Genomic DNA, 21,822 nt, shown 5'->3' with positions numbered 1-21,822 from the left:
GGCAAGGCAGAGAGAGAAAGATTAACTGAGATGGTGATTTCCTATCTGAGAGTTCACTCCTTGTTGCATACACTAGCTGGATCTGGAGCCGAAGCCTGGAGCCCAGATCTCAGTCGTGTTCTCCCAGGTGGTTGGCATTGACTCAGGGCCACTAGGTGCTTGAGCCATCACCTGCTGCTTCTCTGGGTATGCATTAGCAGGGAGCTGGAATCTGAAGCAGAGCTGAGATTTAAAGTCGCAGGCACTCTGATATGGTGGAATCTGGACATCTCAAGAAGTGTTCAGCATTGTACCACATATCCAACCCATAACTAACATTGTTTTTTAAAAAGCAAATACAATGGGTCGCGAACATTCTTGAGAGTGCCTTTTACTCCTCCTGGTCTATCCCTTAAGACCCTGCTGTGCTAACACGATGAATTCGTTTACGGTTCAGAATACTTGTGCATGTATACTGCCCCAGGATCTTTTCCTCCTCGTTTCATTGTTCTATTGAAATCCCATTGTTTCTAATGCAGGATACAAAGGCAATGATGTGATGGACTGGTGAAAGATGAGGTCTGGAGCAGAAGCTTTGATATCCTTCAAGTGCCTGTTTACCCCTCATAGCCATAGTTCTAGGTATTGAACAGATTCTACATGACAAAATCAGATAGCAGTAAATACATTTTGTGGTCCTTGATGATAGTATGTTTGAAGTAGCCTTTAAAAATTGTCTTTATGGACTCAATGAATCTATCCTAGAGAAAATTATATTGTTTCTATTTGAACCTTTAAATTTGGGGAAGATTGTATATCTATTTTCAGGCATGAAAGATCCTGGATTTTTATTTATTTATTTATTTGAGATTTTATTTATTTTTTTTAATTGGGAAGGCAAATCTACAGAGAGAAGGAGAGACAGAAAGATCTTCCACCTGCTGGTTCATTCCCCAACTATCTGCAATGGCCAGAGCTGAACCAATCTGAAACCAGGAGTAAGGATCCACCTCTAGGTCTTCAGTGTGAGCACAGCGTCCCAAGGCTTTGAGCCATCCTCCACTGCTTTCCCAGGCCACAGCAGGGAGCTGGATGGGAAGTGAAGCAACTGGGACATGAGCCAGCGCCAATATGGGATGCAGATGCTTGCAGGGAGAGGATTAAGTTATCAGGCCACCCCCCCCCCCCGGATTCTTTCTCTCCATGGATAGAAGGGCTTGTGGCCACACATGGGGCACATTCTTCTTCCAGATGCCCTTTCTTCCTATCACACTCCCCTGTGGTGAGAAAGTTCCATGCCAAATGCTAGAAACAAAAAGTCGGAGACACTGTAGGTGGTGTTATCTCCTGTCAAGGTGTAGATTCTGGTTAGAGCTGGTCTGTGTTAGCTTTGCCATTTCTCCTGGGGCACAGCCCCTACTGACCCCTCTGTTGTGATGGGCCTTCAACTCTAACTCCTTACTCTGCAGGTGGGATGTGGTTCTTCCCACATCATGAGCTAGTCCTTAAGAGAGTGGCTGTAGGGTTAGAAGCCCCGAGGGGTAGACAGCTGTGAGCTGCCTTTGTTCCTGACTCATGGGCCCTATTTCCACTCCTCTTCGTGGAAATATGGAGCTCTGATTAGAATTGAGAACATTCTGTATTGTACACGTCAATGCTGAAAAGTCACCCTTGGGAGCGTGGCTGCTGTCCAGCCAGTGTCTGTGTGTCTATGTCGTCCCAAATGGCATTGGGCCATGGGATTTTAGTCTACACGGCTTCACCTCCTGAATATTCAAGTTAATTCCTGTGCAAGTTTGAAGTCAATTATGAGAATAGTTGTTTAGACATAGAAGTAACTGCCATGGATCTATGTATAGCCAGGATTTTTCAGACAGATGCCCTGATACATGTGTTTTTATTTACTGTGAATATTATCTGCATCATGCCATTGAAGAAATGCAGTGCATATTTTCCATGAAGAAGAAGGCAATGGTGACATACAAAGAGTTGTCAAGAACCTTGTGACTGCAGTTGGGATTATTCTGGGATTGATTTGAGGAAATTTCAGCTACTCTAGCAGAAAAACTGTTGGTTAAGGATGAAGAGTCAGAAGAATGCTTCACACACACACATACACACACACACAGCCTGAAACACAAAATTAAGAGGTACCACTAAGATTGAGCAGTTCTCTAGCTCCCAGAGGCTGCACATTCACTGCTTTCTGCACATCGTTCTCTGGACATCTCTTCTGAGCTGGTGCATGCCCGGAGCTGCAAGTGCAGAAGGAACACCAGACCATGACAGCAGCGTGGTGTCTGCTCTGAAGCTCAAGGTGGTAATAGAAACCACAGCATAGACAGACCTGAGCTCCCAGCGATCTGACTTTAGAGCAAGGCAGTGGCCATCACCTCTCCAGTCCCCAGCTGCCAAGCCCTCCTCTCACAGGGAGGCCTCCTCCTGTCTGAATCTTTCCCAACATTGGGAAATGCTCTTTTCAGAAATCTGCTGTTGCTGGTTCTCTCTGCCACTCCCAGGAAACCCTGTTCTACTCCTTCCTCCTGGCTTCTGGAGTGTGCCCTTTTTAAAGCTGCTAACATTTGCAGTCAGCGGGGCCCTGCACCCACCAGCCACTGCTCCTTCCTTCCTTTCTTTCTACTTATCCCAGAGTTGCCAGACTCAGTGCCTGGGAGCTGAGGGTTCCTTGAGCAACTGGAAAGCTGTTAATAGGACAACACTCATTGTAGATTCAGTAGGCTTTGGGCAGTGGGTGAGAAACCAGCAATCTTTTTTTTTTCTGTTACAAACAGATAAGTTTATTTGCGAAGGGACCAGGTGAGCAGGGAAGGGAGGGAAGGGGAAGCACCTCCGAAGAGCTGGGAGGTGGGGTGCCTCCCAAAAGGGGAGGGAGAGACACCAAAGGTTTGAGGAAGGGTCTTGGGATTTTAAGCCTTCCTGGACCCCTCCTTGTTGGGCTGGGAACTTACAGGTAAGATGTTCCCCATTGGTGGTCTCTTAATTAATTAGAAAATGGGTGGGCAATGCTGGTACCACCCACCTGAAGGTGTGGCCAAGACCTCAGAAGACCTGGATGGTCTCAGTCCCCCCTCTTGAAATCCCACATCCTACTTCTGTAGGGGAAAAGGGGGACGATATCTTCTGGCTGCTTCCTGCTGAACTGGGATATCGTTTGGGTAAGGGGCCCCAAGAGGTATGGGATTCACAGAGAGATGGTCTGGGTCATCCAAGCTGCTGTGGCTGAGGTTGGTCGTCATAGAAGTTTGCATGTTCCGGGCCACTTGGAGTCTGAAGACTCTTAACGGGAGAACAAACACAAGACAGTAAACAAGTTGCTGCAGTGAGGGCCTTGGGTGGCGAGATGGGTGGAGCACATGGGAAGCACTTATCTGTTAGGTGCCTTTTTGAATAGCAGTTTTAGATCCTCTAGTGCTTCCCAGGTTGGTTCTACAGAATCTGGTTGACAGGGGGTGCTGACCTTAGACCATAGAGTCAATATCTACCCCAGGAGGGAAAACAGCCTTGTACATCAGGGGCCAAGACTAAGCCTACAAGGACCTTCATCAATATATCTCATCCCTAATAAAGGGGCTAGTTTCTTTGGAAGAACAAGGATGGAGTGCTAGAAGTGGAGATATCCCCAAGTACAAGCCCATGGCCAGAGATGTCTCAGTCACTTTAAATGGATCTCGGCTCAGGAGAGAAGGGCAAGGCAGAAAATCGAGCACCTGTGTCCAGTAAGAAATTGACTTTTTGAGAGCCCCATCAGGGAGACCCGAGGCTCCTCAGTATGAACCCAGGTGGTGGGAGCCTGGATAGGAGTCCCTGGGACCCGTCATTGGGGGTCGTGGTCAACAGACCCCTGCTCCCTCTGGAGCTGGGGATCTTTTATAATGTTGAAAAATTCCTCATTGACAAAATGACATTTTGGTGATTTTGTTTTTAAAAAATCAAGGAATGATGATTTTTGGAACCCAGCCCATTGAAATGTCATGCATTCAGCATATATCAAATCGCAGCCATTAAACAAATGAGACCATCAGAAATTGGGAGAAATGCATCATGGTCAATGTAACTTATAGCAGATTGGGATTGGCTATGCAGTGTTTAGGATGGGAGTGGCCAGAGAAATAGGATCCCACTTGGCAGCAAGGAGGGAAATGGCCTGTCCAGTAAGTTGGGAGTAGATAGGAGTAGATCATTATTTTTTGTTCATTTTATTCACCTTTCTGACATTGTGTTGGGTGGGCTTGCATTGTTACACTCATCTTCTGAGCCCAGCCTTGCTCTTGTCCTCCAGGACTCAGGCACTCTGCTCTGACACCATTTAGGAAGCAGCCACCTGCTCTGAGCCTCATGTGCTGTTCTGCTTTACTATCTTTCCAAAACCAAGTCAGGTGGATAGAAAATACTGATAGCAAACCCAGCAACTGCACACTCTCCCACTCATCTGACCCCATTTGGCTCTGCAAAGCATGTTTTCTCGCCAGATGTGGGTACGAACTCCCTCCCACCACCCCCTCCCAGCCAGAGGTGGCCCCAGTAGGCTGTGTACAAATACAGCAAGGTCTGGCACCACCTGGAGCATGCAGGTCGCCCCCAGCTCTCATCTTTCACGTTTCCAAAGATGTTCATAAAGTCCCCTGCGCAGTATGACATGTGGCTGGCAGGTGTATCCTGGGTTTTTGTATCCTCACACTCCGAGTCGCTGTGTCTGAGCTCCTTCACAGGCTATGCTGCTTAACACCTGAGCCGACTGACAGATAGGACACCTTCTGTCAGATGGCCGTATTGGCTGAGACCAGGCCTGCGAAAAAGACCTTTGTCGGGAAGTTGTTAAGCATTTTAAATGCCAAAGCTCACATCTTGCTTGCCCATGTTGCAGATTGCCGCATCCCACAAATTGAAGATGCTGAGATCCATAACAAAACCTACAGACATGGAGATAAGCTAATCATTGCTTGTCATGAAGGATTCAAGATCCGTTACCCCGATCTGTACAACACGGCTTCACTGTGTCGCGATGACGGGACCTGGGATAATCTCCCCATCTGTCAAGGTACAGGATGAAAGCCACAGGTCTCGGCTGATCTCTTCTTGGGCTTTCCCATGTGTTCTCATTGAGAGGGAACATTGCCCTGGCTTTGTCTTCACCATGGTGGCCAAATCTGCATTCTTGGCATCACTGTCATTACTGCTTGTCCTCTGCTCAGGGTCCATACCCAGTTTGAAAGCATACATGGAGAAAACCTCACTGTTTGGTGTATTGGATGTGTCTGCTAAGAAATGAACAGTTCTTTGAGAATGAGGAGACTGGTACCCAGGCTCTGAGCACAGTGAGGAATGATTACACTCATGTAGCTCATGGAAATAACAGGACATTTGTGCTTATAGTTAAAGCCGATCCCACAGAAGCACGCTTCTGTTAATTGTATTATCCTCTTTTATAACGCATGAAGAGCAGAAAAATAATCAAATTTCATCCAAATCACACAGTGACGATTCATCCCCTTACATTTTAAAAAAGTATGCCGGAGCCATCACAGAAGGCTCTGTAAAAATAAATTCCAAGTTCACATTAATTCTGGTTTTAGTTATTTATTTATTTTGACATGGGCCTTGGAAAATGCCAATGCATAATTCATAACTTGAGGGAGAAAGGAGAGTGGTTTCCTTTGCTCCCACAGTTTTGGCAAGTTCAAGTTAGATGGGTGTGCACTCCATGCATGGGGAATTGCAGACTCTGACACCGTTCTGTGGGTCTGCTTGTCAGAGGCAAAGGACAGAGGGGCAGCTTGGTCTTCCACTGCCTGCCTGGCACCCCAGGAGCAGCCAGAGAGGCTCAGCAGGTTCTGTGTTCCTTTATGGAAAGAGACATGCGACTGTTTACATTTCTTAAGATTGTCTACCCAAGCAGCGGCTACTCTCAGGTCAGGCAGCCTTTCCTGTCTGGTGACCCCTGGTGACCCCTGGCATGCTGCATGCAGCTTGGCATCCCCTACCCTCTCTAGTTCTGATGCCGTCACTGAGGAGTCCTGTTTCCCCGGAGGTGCACATCTTGGAGCCTCACCCTGATAAAGTCAGATCCAGGCTTGCCCTCAACTCCCCCATCTGCATCCAAATGCCAGTTGCGGTGTATCTAGACCTGCAGTGCAGTGCTGGCAAAACTGCAGCGAAAGGGTTGGCTAACCATTATTTTTTTTAAAAAAAGGTTTATTTATTTATGTGAAAGCATTAGAAGGGGGGAGCCTCCATTCACTAATTTACTTCCCAGATAGCCACAACAACCAGAGTTGGCCCAGGCTGAAGCCAGGAGCCAGAAGCGTCTTCTTCCTCTCCCATACTTGGGCCAGCTTCCATTGCTTTTCCAAGCCATTAGCAAGGAACTGGATCAGAAATGGAGCTGCCAAAACTCGCACTGGTGCACATATGGGATGGCAGCACCACAGGCAGCTGCTTTACCCACTTCACCGCAACACTGGTTCCTCCCCTTGCTATCCTTGAAAGTTGTGTGTTTTCAAACCTCAGTGCAAACCCTAGCCTTTCTTTTTTGTTGTTGTTTTCTTTTAAAGATTTATTTCTTTTCATTGAAAAGGTTGATTTACACAGAGAGGAGAGACAGATCTTCCGTCTGCTGGTTCACTTTCCTAGCCTTTCTTTTAATCCTACTCAGCATCCTGTGCCCTCCCACCCCGGGAGTGGCTATGGCCCTGCCCTGACCCTCACCTCTTCCCACCTTTGCCCAGCATAGGGGGAGGGGTGGGGAAATGAGGAATCAGCTCAGCCAACCCGATTCCTCTTTGAACCCCTACGTGAAGTATAATTGGCCCTTGGAGTGACATTTCACTCCGTCACTTTCATTTGCACCTATAGATCTGGGGGCCTAAGGCCCAGACAGCTTCATCTCTGTTATCTGCAAGTGCAAATGGAAATCATGTTGAAGTATTGAGTTGAAGGCAGCTTCTGCCGCTATATTTAGGATGGGCTGTCTCCAACTATGAGAGTTGCACATACACAAGTTATAGCCCCTGCGTCTCCTTTGGAACTGGGAATAAGGGGCTGTTCCTAGCACGCACGCGCGCGCGCGCACACACACACACACACACACACACACACATCCTCTTTTCTTTTTTTGTGGGAGCTTTGGGAAAGCAGTGTTGGTTCCCTCTGGCTTACTGAAACCGGCCAGACCTGTTTGCCCACTTGCTTGCCTGGAGCTGCAGCTCTTCTGGGATCAAAGCTGCAATTCAGCAGAACCCTCCCAGCTCTTGGGCTTGTCCCTTCACTCAGAAATGGATTCTATGTATTTACCTCCCCCACCCCTAACACACCTCACTTGGGCTGTGAGCATTGTCCATTTTTAGCTAAGAAAAAAAAATCATCCAAGGCCACAGGACCATCTAAGAAGGTAGCTGAGCTCCATGCCATTTCAGGTGTGGTCCATTGTGGATGTGGGCTGCGTCAGAGTGGCAGTGGGTTGGGGTCTGCCAGCCCCTGACTGTGAGTGCCTCCCTCAATTCTTTTCGCTGGTGCCAGTACAGAGACCCTGTACCTGGGGTGTTCTTGGAGGCTGTTGCTGTGAGATCTGTTCGAAGTTCATCACAGCATCTGAGTTGGCTCTGCACAGGGTTCGCCCACTGCTGTTCAAGGGATATATCCAGTCTGTCTGTGACTTGGGAGAAGCAAGGGGTTGACCTTCCAGCTCCCTGACCTCATACACAGTTCCTTATTCCACAGGAGAGGGTTGTTTCCTGCAGCAAGCTCACTGAAGCCAGGAAAAGTTTCCATGGTCCCTGCGGATGCTGCACAGCACAGAGAATGTTCTACTGGGCTGCCTGGGTGTCTGGGTGCAGAGGCCCATGCTTTACAGAAAACGGAGCTGGGGTACGGGGCCCACTTGTCCTGGGGCAGCGGGCAGCCTTCTGTGCTTGCTGCTGGGGCTCCACATGTGCTTCTCTGCCATGCAGCGCAAGCTCCCAGACTCTCAGCCTCCACCAGGACCTACTGAAAAGGAACCCTGGAGGCTCCGTCCCATCAGGCCATATTCCAAGGAGCCCTGTGGGTCATTCTTAGATTTGAAAACCACTCTGCTACAGTGCTCCTTGTCTGTGTATTATGACACAGAGTTGGCTTTTCAGAAGGTCGCTAGCACCACCACACAGGTGCCTGCTCCAGGGGAATGGAGGATCCTTGCAAGCCACCTCCATCAGTGACCAAGGCCATTGGGCTCTTCCTTCTCTTAGCTCTTCGGTGGTTTTCAACTCTGATGGCCCATCAGAATTGGTTGAAAGTTTTAAAAGAGGTAGTGTGGCCCAGGTTCTGGGCCCTGGGCCCTGGGCAGCTGAGCCATCTGTAATGTTTTAGCATACAGTCAGAGCTGGTCTCACCATGCTAGTGTGCTGCTGGTCCACATCACAAACTGACCACTCCTAACCACTTGCCCAACCCTCTTGATACCATTTGCAAATTCAAAAGCCAATCCCTGCACTGTAAGCAGGGTAGGTAGACAGAACAAGGAGGTGGCGTTTGAAGACCCAGGTGCTGCTGTCCTCAGAAGCAAGGCCAGTGGACCAGTTCTGGAGGGTCACAGTGCTTGATTTGGCTGTTGAACATGCACAGGTGCCCAAGTGAAGCCTGTCCCTTTTGCTTGCCCCCATCACAGGCTGCCTGAGACCTCTTGCCTCTTCTAACGGCTACGTGAACATCTCCGAGTTCCAGACTTCCTTCCCAGTGGGGACTGTGATCGCTTATCGCTGCTTCCCTGGATTCAAACTCGAGGGGTCCGAGTATCTCGAGTGTTTGCACAACCTTATCTGGTCGTCCAGCCCACCCCGGTGCCTTGCTCTGGAAGGTAACACATCTTATACTTTCAGAAGTTGTACTTTGGATTCTTAACAGTGGCTGTTTGAGCAAGCAATGAAGAGCTGTGAATTACGGTGAACAATCAATCACTTCGGTTCCCTGCGTACCCCTTCCTTGGCTCCTTCCAGAGCAGGGATCATCTGCCACAAAGCCAAACTTAGAACTAGCATCTTGTGCTTAAAGGAGAGGAGGATAGGATAAAAAAAAGTTGCAAGAAAAATACAGCTGCATAAGGTTACAAAGTTGAATGGAATATCTTCCAAAATTAATTTTCTTTGTGACAAATAAGAGCAGATTGTATTACAGCTTCATTAATCTCATCCTCTCTTTTATTACTGTGTCAGTGATTCTTGTGTATTTCCTTGCATTTTACGGCTGTTTTGTCACAAACACAGTTGGAAGCATATAACCAGGAGCTCTTTCCTTCCTGGTTTTATTAAATCTATATGATAATATGGGGTGGTTCACTAAAGACTACTGTACAGGGCATCCATTACCACTAACAAGGTAGTACCTGGGGGTGTAGTCTATCGTATCTTTGGCTAGGCTAGTTGGACTTGTAATTCACCTGTCCCTTTAACTCATAGCTTGAGGTTATACCCCAAGAGAACAAACTCTGAGGTGCATCATGGCATCTGCAGACAGTGGGTGGTGACGATAGTGAGGTATCTTTGGGCACAGAAATAAAAGGACATCTCCAATCCAGAGCACTTCCAAAACCTATTTGCAGCTTTTCTTGGAAAACCAAAAGGCCTACATGAAGCTGTGGAAGCGAGCAAGTCCTGACAAGTCTGCAGCATCTCCACAGTGTGCCCCCTGTTGGAGGAGGTCAGGGTGGCAGCGTGTTGGGGAGGATAACTGTTGATTGCAGGAATCAGAGCAGACATGGCCTAATAAAGCACAGGCAGAGAGGAAGGGAGTGAGCCTGCCAGGTCTGGGCTCATCTTGATGCCCCCATTTCTCTCCCATTCCAAATCCCCTCAGGGATGGGGGCCTAGAGGAGGTGAGTCAGATAAAATGCCTGAACCCCCAGTTAAATTTGCATTTCATGTAAACGGCAAATGGGTTTTTAATAGGAGCCTCTCCTAAATTCCATGTAGAAATTTTTTATGACGGAAAAGATGCAAACCTTAAAGTCACATGTAACTGAGTGTCCTGTATTATTATTTTTTTTATTTGCTAGGGGGACAAGATCATCCCCCACATTTCCAGTAGGAGCAAATTTTGGGCAGTGTGGACACTGCTGGTGGGCGACCAGGCCACCTATGTGGTGTTTTCCCCTCATTCCTGCAGGTTTCCTCTTGCTCAAAGAGTACTTTAAAGATTGTGCTGTTCTGATTTTTATCAATTGGGAGTTGCTGTTTTAAAATCTTTTCAGGTTGGCAGTGTGTTTTAGGCCTCTAGAATCTCCTGAGCTTCAGTCTGCAGTGCTGTTCCTAGGGAGCCTGGAGAATGAATGGGGTAGGAGATGCATAGTGCAAACTGACTTCAGGCAGGAGCTGTCTAGGGTTATAAACAGCGATCTGTGCGTGGCTTCCAGTTGAAAACAAATCTTTTGACTTTCCACATATGCCTTGGCTGGTGCCAGCCAAAGCGTTAGCCATGGAAAGAGGTGGAAGGCCTAAACTGATGACTGGCTGTGCCAGGAAAGCCCCATTCTCACCATGCCTTGCTTCGTTATGCTTAAACTATCTGATGCGATTTATGAGCTTTTGAGTGTAGTGCTGGGTAATAGCACACAGCCGTCAGTGTATATACTGAGAGGTGCAGAGTGGGCTGAAGCATTGCTTTGTTCAAGACTCGATGGAGATAGGGTTCAACCAAGCAAAGCTGAGGATTCATGAACTCAGGTTGCCCTTGTGCAGGCATTTGGAGCAGCCATTAAGGTGCCGGCCAGAATTACTGCATCTGGGTCAGAGTGCCTGGATTCTAGTTCCATCTCTGCACCTGATTTCAGCTCCCTGCTAATGTGCCTGTGGGGAGGCAGCAGGTGATGGCTCAAATACTTGGATCCCTGCTAAGAGAAACAGATGAAGTGCTAAGATTCCAGCTTTGGCCTGGCTCAGTGCTGGCTATTGTGGGGATTTGGGGAATAAAGTGGAAGATAGGAGATCTCTGTTTCCTTTCAAATCCATGAAAGAAAAAATTATTAAAAGAAAAAAGTTAACTATTCAGTGTTGCCATTTAATTCTTAGTTTTAATTGCATATCTTTTTTTTAAAAAAAGTAATTTGTAATATTGTTGTAAAGTGTTCCGTGTAGGTGAACTCTCACAGAGACCTGTCAATTAAAAAGATTTTTTTTGGGGGGGTGCGTTGTTTGATAGGCAGAAAGGAAGGGAAGAAAAGAGAAGAAAGAAAAAGAGAGAGGAAGAAAGACAGTTGCTCCCATCTGCTGGATCGCTCTCCCAATTTGAACAGAAGCCCTGGGTTGAGCCAGGCGCTGAAGGTGGGAGCCAGGGACTTGAGCTGGGTCTCCCATGTGGGTGGCAGGGATCCAGTCATGGGAGCTGTCACTGCTGCCTCCCAGGGCCTGCATTAGTTCCTAGAGTCAGGAACCACACGTAGGTGTCCAACCCAAGCACTCCCTTCTAAAACTGCTAAGGCAGCTGCATACCAGGAATCTACCCTTTTGCTGTATCACCTACACATTTTTTCCCAAGCCTACAATCATTTTTCCTTGAAGGAATAGTTGTACATGGTACTGTCAAGGTCTTTTAAGACTACCAGCATGTTCAGTTAACTATTGGGAAAAGAACTGCAGGTTGCAGAAGTTTTCTCAAGAAACTTTTTATCCCTTTTCCTTTTTTTTGTTTGTTAGGAATGCATCATCTGTCCCTGTACCTACAACTTGTCCATCACCCACATCTCTTTTTCTGGTCCACTAGGAGCCAGAGATGGAATCACCAGCAGAGCACGGAGGCAAAGCAGTGGTATTGATTGAAGGTGTGGGCTTGCATCCGATTGGCTGGCTCGAGTTTGCATCCTGAGCCTCCTACTTGATCACTTTCACACAGGGCAGGTTGCTTAGCCTCCATTTTCTCATCTGTAAAGTGGAGGTGATGATTGTATGTACTTTGTGAGACTGGGAAGATTCAGTAGGATAATAAATCCAGTGAAGATGTTGGCATCTCAGTGGCCCATCAAGTTCCCAGTGCCATGAATGCTTTTAGTATTGTGTGCAAAGCCAGCATCATCAATCAGTGAAGAACCAGGCATGATCGCCTGAGAATGAAAGCTCCCTGCTTCTGTGCATGTTCATGGTAACCCTGTTTTGGTTTCTTGCATATTCTTAGCTGATTTCATTCAAGAGTGGATCTCAGGTAATGGGAGAGAATACTGAGTGGTGATAAAAGTCACCATGGATTTGGAGAGTTAATGAGGTATATGTTAGGCTCTTGACCTTGTTAATTCTAATTATGCCATTTGAGGCAGGTACTGTGTTGGCCCCATTTTGCTGGCAAAGCAAGCTTAAGTTTCTAAAGGGTCAGTAGCGTCCCTAGAGTCCTTTGACTGGGAAGTGGTGGGGCTGGGACTCCAGCATGGGTCTTTGTTGCTCCAGAGGTCTTGATGTTAGTTACCAAGTTACCTGGTCTCATTAACTTGCTCTGATCACTCTACAACCCAACAGAGAGAACAATGGGATATTTTTATAGCTATGAGTTTAAAAAAAAATTCAGAGTACGTAGGTAAGAAGTTGTCATTACAATTTAGTTTTCCTCCTTAAAAATTCCAAGGGAGGGGACTGTGAGTCCAGAGGGAAGCCCTGCTGTCCACCAGGTGGCCATGAGCTCTGGTGACTGCACGTGGTGGTGCCCACTAGTCCCCACATTAGCAGTGGAGACACTCCAGCCAGCAAGTGAGGCAGAGGTGGTTAGTTTCCTTTTATACTCAAGGCCACTGACAACTAGAAGGATGGTGCATCTTGGGAGGCTGTCCAACTCTTGGTGCATGATAGCTCTTTCTGCCACAACACTTCCTTTCTCTAATGGATTGGAGGGTGCTTTGTGAGAGCCAAGGGTTGAGTGATAGCTGTCATAATCACATGCGCACGGTCCTGTTCATGATGCCTGGTCCATGGAAGCAAAGCCTTTGTCATCTTCATCTGAGGTGGCCAAGATTCCAAGTCCCAGTAGAAAGATACAGATAGGCTGTTTGCAATGTTGTGCCATTGCTGTTGTGATGGTAAGGAGATCCCTGGAGCATGTATCTGCCCCCGTAACCATGTGTAGGTGAAGCACCTGGATAGCAAAGCCAGAACCAGAGTGTTAATGGTCATATTTTAAAATAGAAAGAGATACATGGATACTTCAAAATTTTTGGTGCAAAAAAATCCTTGCATAACTGTTTTCATGACATGCATTGTGGTAGATGATATTTTGTCACTGTAACTAAAATACCTTAGAGAAGCTACTTAGGAGGAAAGAAGGTTTAATCCAGCTCATGGTCTTGGCAGTTCCCATTGGTCGGCATCTGATGATGGTGGTGGAGTGAGAACTGCTTGATGAGTCAGGAAGCAGGGAACTCATTCAGCCTGGGTCTGTACCGTCTGTTCTTGGGAAGCCACTGTGATCACGGCTCCCTCGTGACCTAATCCAACTCAACCCCTGCCCATAGACTCCACCTTCAGATACGCTCCCACCACACTCTTTAGTACTGGTAGCTTACAACTTTGGAGTCTAAATGTGAGCATGTGCTGGGAGCCTAATCTTCTCAAACCATAACGTGCATTCTCACAAACTCTTTGAAGACCTCTCATATACATGGGTTTCTAACCTTTTTCACATCAAAAGAAACTTACATTTTAAGCCTATTTTACATGAACTTTTCCTTTTAAGTATTTATTTATTTGTTGAAAGGCAGAGTGATAGAGGGAGATACAGAGTTCATCTGCTGATTCATTCCCTACAATTCCCACAACAGCTGAGGCTGGGCCAGGCATAAATAAATAAATAAATAGCTGGGAACTTTATCCTGGTCTCCCACATGGGTGGCAGGGACCCAAGAATTTGGGTCATTTTCGCTGTCTCCTGCCCCCAGGAGCATTAGCTGGATCAGAAACAGAGCAGCCAGGTCTCATAGTGGCATTGATGGATATGAAGTGCCTGTATTGCAGGCAACAGCTTTTCCCACTGTGTCACAATGCTGGTCACTCCATGAGCTTTTCAGAATTCTGTTTCTGAATCTGCAAGAAGCCCTATGCATCCCCGTGTGTCCACCTGTCTGCCGGGGGTCTGTGTGCTCTTCCTCATCCAGTGCTCCTGCTGTCAGGCCTGCCTTCTCTGAGGCCCTCATCTCTGTCTCTTTTACACACACACACACACACACACACACACACACACAACACACATACACACACACAGACACACTGAATCCAGGAAGTCTCAATGACAGTCAATGTGATTTCTCATTTATGGGTGCTGGCAACTCAGTTGAGACTGTCAGCACTGTTGATTGAACACCTATTAGGTCCAGAGTAACACCAAATTGGACACAGGTGAATTACAAAGAAAGAACAGAATGTAATTCCTTGCCGTAGTAAGATGGGGAGAACAAGATGGAAGATTCCATAGAGAATAGCACCATCACAGGTGGCATCCTGGCATACCTGCTGCTACTTATATCAAGGAACAAGAGGGTACCTTTCCATTGGAAAGGATGGAGAGTGGTTCTGGTAAATGGGATAACAGAATCCCAAAATGAAAATGTGGGGGTTAGCATTGTGGCATAACACCATTGCCTGTGACACTGGCATCCAATATGGGTGCCAGTTTGTGTCCTGGCTGCTTCACTTCCAGTCCAGCTTCCTGCTGATGGCGGGAGAAAGGCAGCAGAGGGTGGCCTGAGTGCTTGGGCCCCTGCTTCCCACATGGGAGATCTGCAGGAAGTTCCTAGTTTCACCCTGGTCCAGCCCTGGCTGTTGCAAACATTAGTGAATGAAAGATCTCTCGCTGTGTCTCCACTCTCTCTGTAATTCTTTCCAAGAAATAAATAAACCTTTAAAAACAAAAAGCAAAAAATTTCTGCCGCAGGACATGTAGTATTTTGTTTATTTTTCCCTGGAGACCAAACAGTGGCATGTTTACTGTCTCCACTTGAGCTTTGGGAGAAGAAAGTGTGAGCATCTCACACATAAGAAAGGACTGTGCACTTTGAGGCTGTGTGCTCAGAATTTATTAGCCTGGATGGTGAGCCCTGGTGCGGGTGAGAGGAGCCAGCCCAGCGGTTTGAAGGGTGGGAACATGGGAGGATAGCGAAGGATGCAAAAGTAAGTAAGTAAAGCGGCCACGCAGTAATAGCTGCAAGAACAGACACATATACCCATGCAGCCAGGAAGGGAGAGGGAGGGGGACCACCTTCCCAGAATGCCCCAGCCCTGTGTGGTGGGCCTACACAGGAGCCATCCCAAAGCCTTTCGTGTCTGCAACAGCCTCTTCACATACAGGGGTTCTGACAGCCTGCCTGTAGGGTTTCCAGTGTCTAGTTACAGAAACTCCTCATGACGGCTCTCTCAAGTGCCGGGTTTTTGACAGCTGGCACCACGTGACTGTGCGTCTTGGAGCCAGAAAGTGAGGTGAGAAGAACAGATGATTGAAGCCAAAGTCTTGCTGTTTGGAGCCCTTGGTTTCCTCTTCCATCTTCAAAGAATCCTGTTTTCTCACTGGTGAATGGCCTGTGCTCGGGAGGCCTGCTTTCCATAGAGCTCTGGAAAATAAGATGAAATTGAATCTAGGAAGCACCAGCCAAGCATTCCATGAGATTAGAGTTTGCAAATGAAAGAAGCCCACATTGGCACTACAGGTTATTTCAAACCAATGAGGCTCATGACCCCCCTGCTGTCAGCATTCTGTGTGCCTGAGTGAATGTTCTGTAAGGTCCCCAGCACCCCTGGGGACAAGCTATGAGGTAGGAGAGGTCACCGTTTCCCTGTTCCCCCCATTCTGTAGCTCTTGTTGCTGGTGCTGAGATCTTGCTCTCTGTGCCAGTGGAGTAGATTCTGAGGATCCTGTCATTCATCTAGGGGCCATGGCATCGGGGGGCTGGCTGCCTATTTGAGGCCCCCTGGGAGGAGTTTGTTTTTGCTTTTTTATAATCTTGGGAAGTCATTTCTGAGCTTATTGGCTTCTTATGTTTTTTAGTCCCCTCTTCTAAAGATTTATTGATTTTGACTGGAAAGCTAGATATACAGAGAGGAGGAGAGACAGAGAATAAGATCTTCTGTTCGTTGATTCACTCCCCAAGTGTCTGCAAAGGCCAGAGCTGCGCTGATTCGAAGCTAGGAGCCAGGAGCCAGGAGCTTCTTCTGGATCTCCCATGAGGGTGCAAAGTCCCAAGGCTTTGGGCCATCCTCGACTGCTTTCCCAGGGAGCTGTCTGGGAAGTGGGACTGCCGGGATTAGAACCAGTGTCCACATGGGATCCCAGAATGTGCCAGGCAAGGACTTTAGCCACTAGGTTACTGCACCGGGCCCTAGGAGGAGTTTTAAAGAGAGATCTCCTGGTTTGAACAAACAGCAGTCAGGTGGGGAGGTTGCTTTTAGCTGTGTGGAGATGGCTCCTTGGGAGTTACATGGACTTGTTTGTTAGCTTTTTCCAAATACTGGGATAAATCCCTCCAGAAACTGCAGCTGTGTAAGGCTCTGTGTGCAAGAACTGAAGCAGTAGCTTCCCAGTGCTGGCATTCTCACAAGGCTTTTTCCACCCCAGGCCTGCTGTTTCTTCCTAAAAGGAACAAGCAGAGTTGACCCCATTAGAAGCTGAACATCTGAAACTTGGTGTTTGTAAATCCAGCCTGGCCCTAAGCTCAGGATGCCCACAGTGAGTGGCCCCCTGCCCATTGCCATTCACCAGAGCCCAGATGGAGGCTTAAGCTCACAGTGTCAGATTCCATCACAGGCAGTGCAGCAGTGTGATTGTCTAAGAACCTTCTTGTGCCCACAGAGCCTTTTAGGTCTGCGTCCTTTTATAAGAAAAAGGAACAAAAATGAGAAACTAAGGAACCCTGTTTGGCCAAATGTGAGATGACTTGAAAGGTTCCAATTTGAGATCAAACTTCAAACTTCACCTCCAAAGTGGAGGGCTCCCAGCTCTAGCTGCGTTTGCAGGGTGCTTTGTTCCCCAGTCAAAACACATTCAGGTTTAAGAGGCACCTGGCACAAGAGACACCTGCCTGGCTGTCTCCCTCCAGGAATCTTACCTTCACTTGGCAGTGCCTCTGCACTTCAAAGAGAATCTAATGTAGAGAATAGAAGAACAGTGCAGCTGGGAATCTGGGCCTCATCAAAGGGAATACCTGGTGTGCCTTAGGAGGGCCCCCTGGGAGGGGGCCGCTGGGGATGACGACATGAGGTGCCCAGGATAGCCCACCTTGGGCATCTTACCCCCATTTGACAAATAGAAAATTCAGAGTACAAACAGGAGGCCAAGCCTGTGCCCAGGAAGTTGCTGTAAGTTGTTATCCAAGACGAGGTCCAGTGTCTCCAAGCCACTTCTTCAGTCCAGAGCTGTGGGATGTTCTGGAGGAGCTGTATGCTCTTAGAAAGCTGTACCCTCCTGCTGGCTCCCCCTGCCTCCCAGTGAAGGAGGTAGATGGGGTCTCTCTCACCCTCTTGCCCCAGGCCCACGATAAGAAAGCATCCTATGGGATCCATCCCTAATTTGCTAGAAGATCTGCCTTGGATTTTAAGTAGGACAAGGAAGTGGCAGAGGAAAAGTCGCATTTGGGATCTCATGATACTGGTTCTGAGTTACAGGTTGAGAATTTCTTATTCAAGACACATGGGACCAGAAGTGCTTTTGTTTCCAGAAAAGCCTGGTGGGTTCTTTCCTCAGCCTAATAGAGAAATAAAATTCCAGAACTGGTTGCAGACAGAGAAATTTATTTGAGAAGGGACCAGGTGGATGGGGAAAGCTGGCTACCATGACATACTCCCACATCCCATTGACAGTCGTAGGAAGCCAGTGTGGTGCCACTTGTAGAGACAGGCTCAGTCGCCTTGCCCAAGGTCCTTGCCTACCTGCTCATTAGCAACCTAGCATATGTTCCTCCTATGCCCACACTGGTAACACATTGCCCCCTCCAGCCCCTTCAGTACCCAGATCACCTGCAAGACAATGAGGGCCTGAATGCCATCTATGTTCTGACCATTTCCTTGGCTGAAGGTGGAAGGTGGAAGGTGTTGGCAGGGTTGACCTGGCCTGAACACTGTTCCCAGACTGGCTGCCCCGACCTTGCCTGGTCCTAGGGGAGAGGGGGTAATGTGAGAGGTGTAGAACTAGAGCTGACAGACCTGCCTCAGTCTCATAGCCACACACTGGGCCGTGGGCCTGCTGTATCTAGAAGAGGCGTGACAGAGAAAGATAAGACAGTGGTGGCAGCCAGCTCCATATCGAGCACTCCCTTGGTCCCTTTATTCAACCTCAAGACAAGTCCAGTCTACTTTATTTTCTCTTCACATGGAGGAAGCAGGTCCAGCAGTAGCCTGGGAGTGAGCTGCAGTCCCAGATTCCGCACTGACCTGACCCGTGGCCCTGCACTGCCTTCCAAGGAGAAAGGGGCCCCTTAGCCACTCCTGGGCAACTTCTTCCTCCACTCACATCCCTGTATGCGGAGTGTTGGGTTGTTGGTTTTAATGATGTGAAAGGTTTTGAAGAAGAGAAAGCTTCCCCCCAGGTCATACTGCATAGTGATCACTGCAGCAGCTTTCCTTTCCTTTCTTCTCCCCTTCTCCCTGTCTACCCCAGGGAAAGCTCTGGGGCCCATCAGGACTGTGCTCAAAGCACTGGACCACTGTTACTAGGCATCCCAGTCTTGTTCATCTCTGCTATAGTGTACAGCTGGTCACTCCCTCCAGCCTCCTGCTGTTGGGATAGACCAGCTGGCCAGGGTGGAGCATAGTCCCTATTAGCCCCTGCTGGCCCTTCCTGAACACTCACCCAGGATGCTGCAAGCAACTGGATTCAGTAGGAACTTGAATCTGCAGAAAATGAAGAAAAGAGCAGTGGCTGGTGCCCTTTCCCCTCCTGTTTGCTTGATCCAACAGTGGGGCCTTGGCTAAAGGAAAGACAGCTAGGGGCCTTGTGATTTAGTGCCTTCTCTGCCAGCTAATGGCAGAGGTTCTGGCAAGACCCTGAGACTCAAGGAGGTCTGCGAGAAACGAAGAGGCTCCCCAGGGTAGCTTTGTCCCAGGTCAGGCTACTTCCCATGTTACCTGCTGTGTTCCCATGGGGGACTTTTTTCTTTTCTTTCCTTTTCTTTTCTTTTCTTTTCTTTCCTTTTCTTTTCTTTTCTTTTCTTTTCTTTTCTTTTCTTTTCTTTCCTTTTCTTTTCTTTTCTTTTCTTTTCTTTCTCTCTTTCTTTCTTTTAATATTATTTATTTGAAATGCAGAAGAATATGTACACACACACACACACACAGTATGTGTTTCATCTGCTGGTTTACTCCTGAATTGCTGCAGCAGCCAGAGCTAGGCCAGGCTGAGGCCAGGCGCATGGAACTCCACCGGGGTTTCCCATGTGGGCACTGAAACCCAAGTACTTGGGTCACTTCCACTGCCTTCCCAGGCACATTAACAGGGAGCTGGAAGTGAAGTGGAGCAGCCAGGACTTGAACTGGAACAAAAGGGGACGCTGGTGTCATGGGCTGTGGCTTTACCTGGCTGTGCCACAATGCCAGCCTCGGGGCTTTCTGGCAGGAAGAGTTTATTGCATTAAGCATGAAGGTCCTTCATCCAGCTCTGTCTCCTTAGGACCTTAAGATCAAACAAACACGAAGATCCTCCTCCCCAGCTACTCATTGGCTTAGTCTTCAAGTAGATGGCTAGTTTCTAACCTAATGAGAAACTTGGTTTTTTCAGTCCACATCTTGTTCTTGAAAACCAAGGAATCTGCAGACCCTCTGGGCCTGGCACAGGGGAAGCTTCAGGCTGCTTCCAGGACAGAGGTCACATTCCACAAGTGGAAGGTACACCGTGCTCAGGGCCCTGTGTTCATACATATGCCACATCCACTTCTGCCATTGTGTTCCCTGGTTATGAAAATCCCTGCGTCTGGTGCCGTTAGTGTTACAAACCACTTTGCTGTGATCCCAGTGAGATGTTTTATGAGGAAGAAATGCAGACTAGCAAGCAATCCTGTTAATTGGTGGCTCCTGAGCAGTAGTAAATTACTCTGGTGCCGTTTGCTGTCCTGTCTAGCCTTGACAGCCCAGCGGCTGCAGGAAACGGCGCCAGCTGCAGTGGGCTGGCCTACTCTGCGATCACTGTATCGTGTATTGTCTTTCTTTCTTTCTTTCTTTCTCTCTTTCTTTCTTTCTTTCTTTCTTTCTTTCTTTCTCTCTTTCTTTCTTTCTTTCTTTCTTTCTTTTTGTCTTTCTTTCTGTCTTTCTTTCTCTCTTTCTTTCTTTCTTTCTTTTTCTTTTTAGGAGACTCAGGCTCCCTTGGTGTTATTTCCCAGGATTCTTTTTCTCTTAAACTCAGTGACTACTTCTGGTATGACAGGTGGTCCTGGAATCTCTCCCCTTCTCCCCTCCCTGCCCCCGCCCCCGCCACTCCCTGTCTTTGGAGTCTGGCTGCCATTCACTAGCCCCTAGGCCAAGCCCTGCCTGCTCCCGCACCTTGCTCTCCTTTTAGCCTTGTTGGAGACACTGGCCATCAGCCTTCATATCTCCCAGACTCCTAGAATTGCCTTGTTTTGAACCCCACTTCAGTGCAGAGGTAGAGTGAAATCAGGAAAAAGGGAGGTAACTCTCTCTCCCGAATGGGGATAAAACAGAAACCTTCCTTAGCTTGAACAATTTCTCCCACCAGGTCAGGAAGCAGGAAGACCCCCGGGAGGACTCAGATGAGCCCCTCCTCGCACTGCACACGCATCTGGAGTGGAGCTTCCCACCAGGCTGGAGCCTAGCTCCCTCCACACACCCACCCCTCAGCTCTCACCTGCCTGGGCTGCATGTCCTGAAGCTGTCATCAGATCTGGGGAATGTCGGAGGGGTGAGGGCTGGCCCTGGGGGGACAGTGGCTGAGGCACTTGCTGCTGTCCTTTCTGAGGTTCATGGTCATCATCAAAATGCCTGCTCAGTCTGTCTTCTTGCTCCTTCCTCTGTCTGTGAGTCCCAGAGACATGCAAGCATGGTCTACATTCTTCCAGGATCTAAATGTTGGGTTACTAAAGGATGCACAAAGCCATGACACACCCTCCCCCGCCCCGCCACCCGCACATACACGCTGTCACACCGCCATGGACTTGTGCCAGGAGGATGACTTCACTGCATTCAGGAAATAGATGACCAGTCCACCCAGGCAGTTCTCTGTGTTTGTCCTTAAGCTCTAGACAGTCGACTCCATCCCTGCTACAGACAGGATTTATTCTCCTCACTCATTTCAAGGAAGTTAGATGACTTGTACTTCACTGTAATAAAACCTCTGGCAATCAGGTGCACACACAGGCCATAAATCCCTGCGGTGACTTCCTCGGGCTGTGAGCTTCTCAGCAGCCTCCAGCAGGATGGTTGGGGTCATCCCCTCCCTGCTTTTGCTTTTTCCTTCCCTCACTGCACTCCCTCACCATCCCCTGCTGCCAGAAATCCTTGCCTTTTCTGCTACAGTAACCAGACAGGCAACTACTGTGCCTTTCCATGTTCACCTGTGTGCCTTGTGCCATTTGTGGGTGCTGGAGTTCACAATCTTTTTTTAACATACATGAATATTTCTTTATTTTGGTTTTACAAATGATGTCTCAGAAGTCAAGGGCATTCAGCCCATAGCTCACTCTTTCCTTGTAACTTTACTGAAGAAACACCTAGTATTTTGCTCATATTCTGGACAGCTTATTTTTGGGTGGAGAACATCATGCAATGTCTGCCACTTGCGGACAGGGATTTAACAGATCCAGACATTAAAACAGGTAGAAGAGTAGCAGGACATTTTTTCAAGACAATTACACTGAAATTCAGATTTTAAAACTAGTCCTCGGCTCAAGTTATC

At 48.0% G+C, this 21,822-nt stretch overlaps 1 protein-coding gene across 1 annotated transcript in view; it reads left to right on the top strand.

Moving 5' to 3' along the window:
* The window catches only part of SUSD4 (sushi domain containing 4), a 118,193-nt gene that overhangs the window by 73,529 nt on the left and 22,842 nt on the right, over nt 1–21,822 (top strand). The window contains exons 4-5 of the mRNA XM_004578615.4: nt 4,865–5,038; nt 8,642–8,830. Coding sequence (XP_004578672.2) covers nt 4,865–5,038; nt 8,642–8,830 — 363 coding nt within the window. The remainder of the gene's footprint in view (nt 1–4,864; nt 5,039–8,641; nt 8,831–21,822) is intronic.

The sequence above is a fragment of the Ochotona princeps genome, chromosome 10 (genome assembly GCF_030435755.1).
Source record: "Ochotona princeps isolate mOchPri1 chromosome 10, mOchPri1.hap1, whole genome shotgun sequence".
NCBI classification, from domain to species: Eukaryota; Metazoa; Chordata; class Mammalia; order Lagomorpha; family Ochotonidae; genus Ochotona; species Ochotona princeps.
This window is presented reverse-complemented; position numbering and strand designations above follow the sequence as displayed.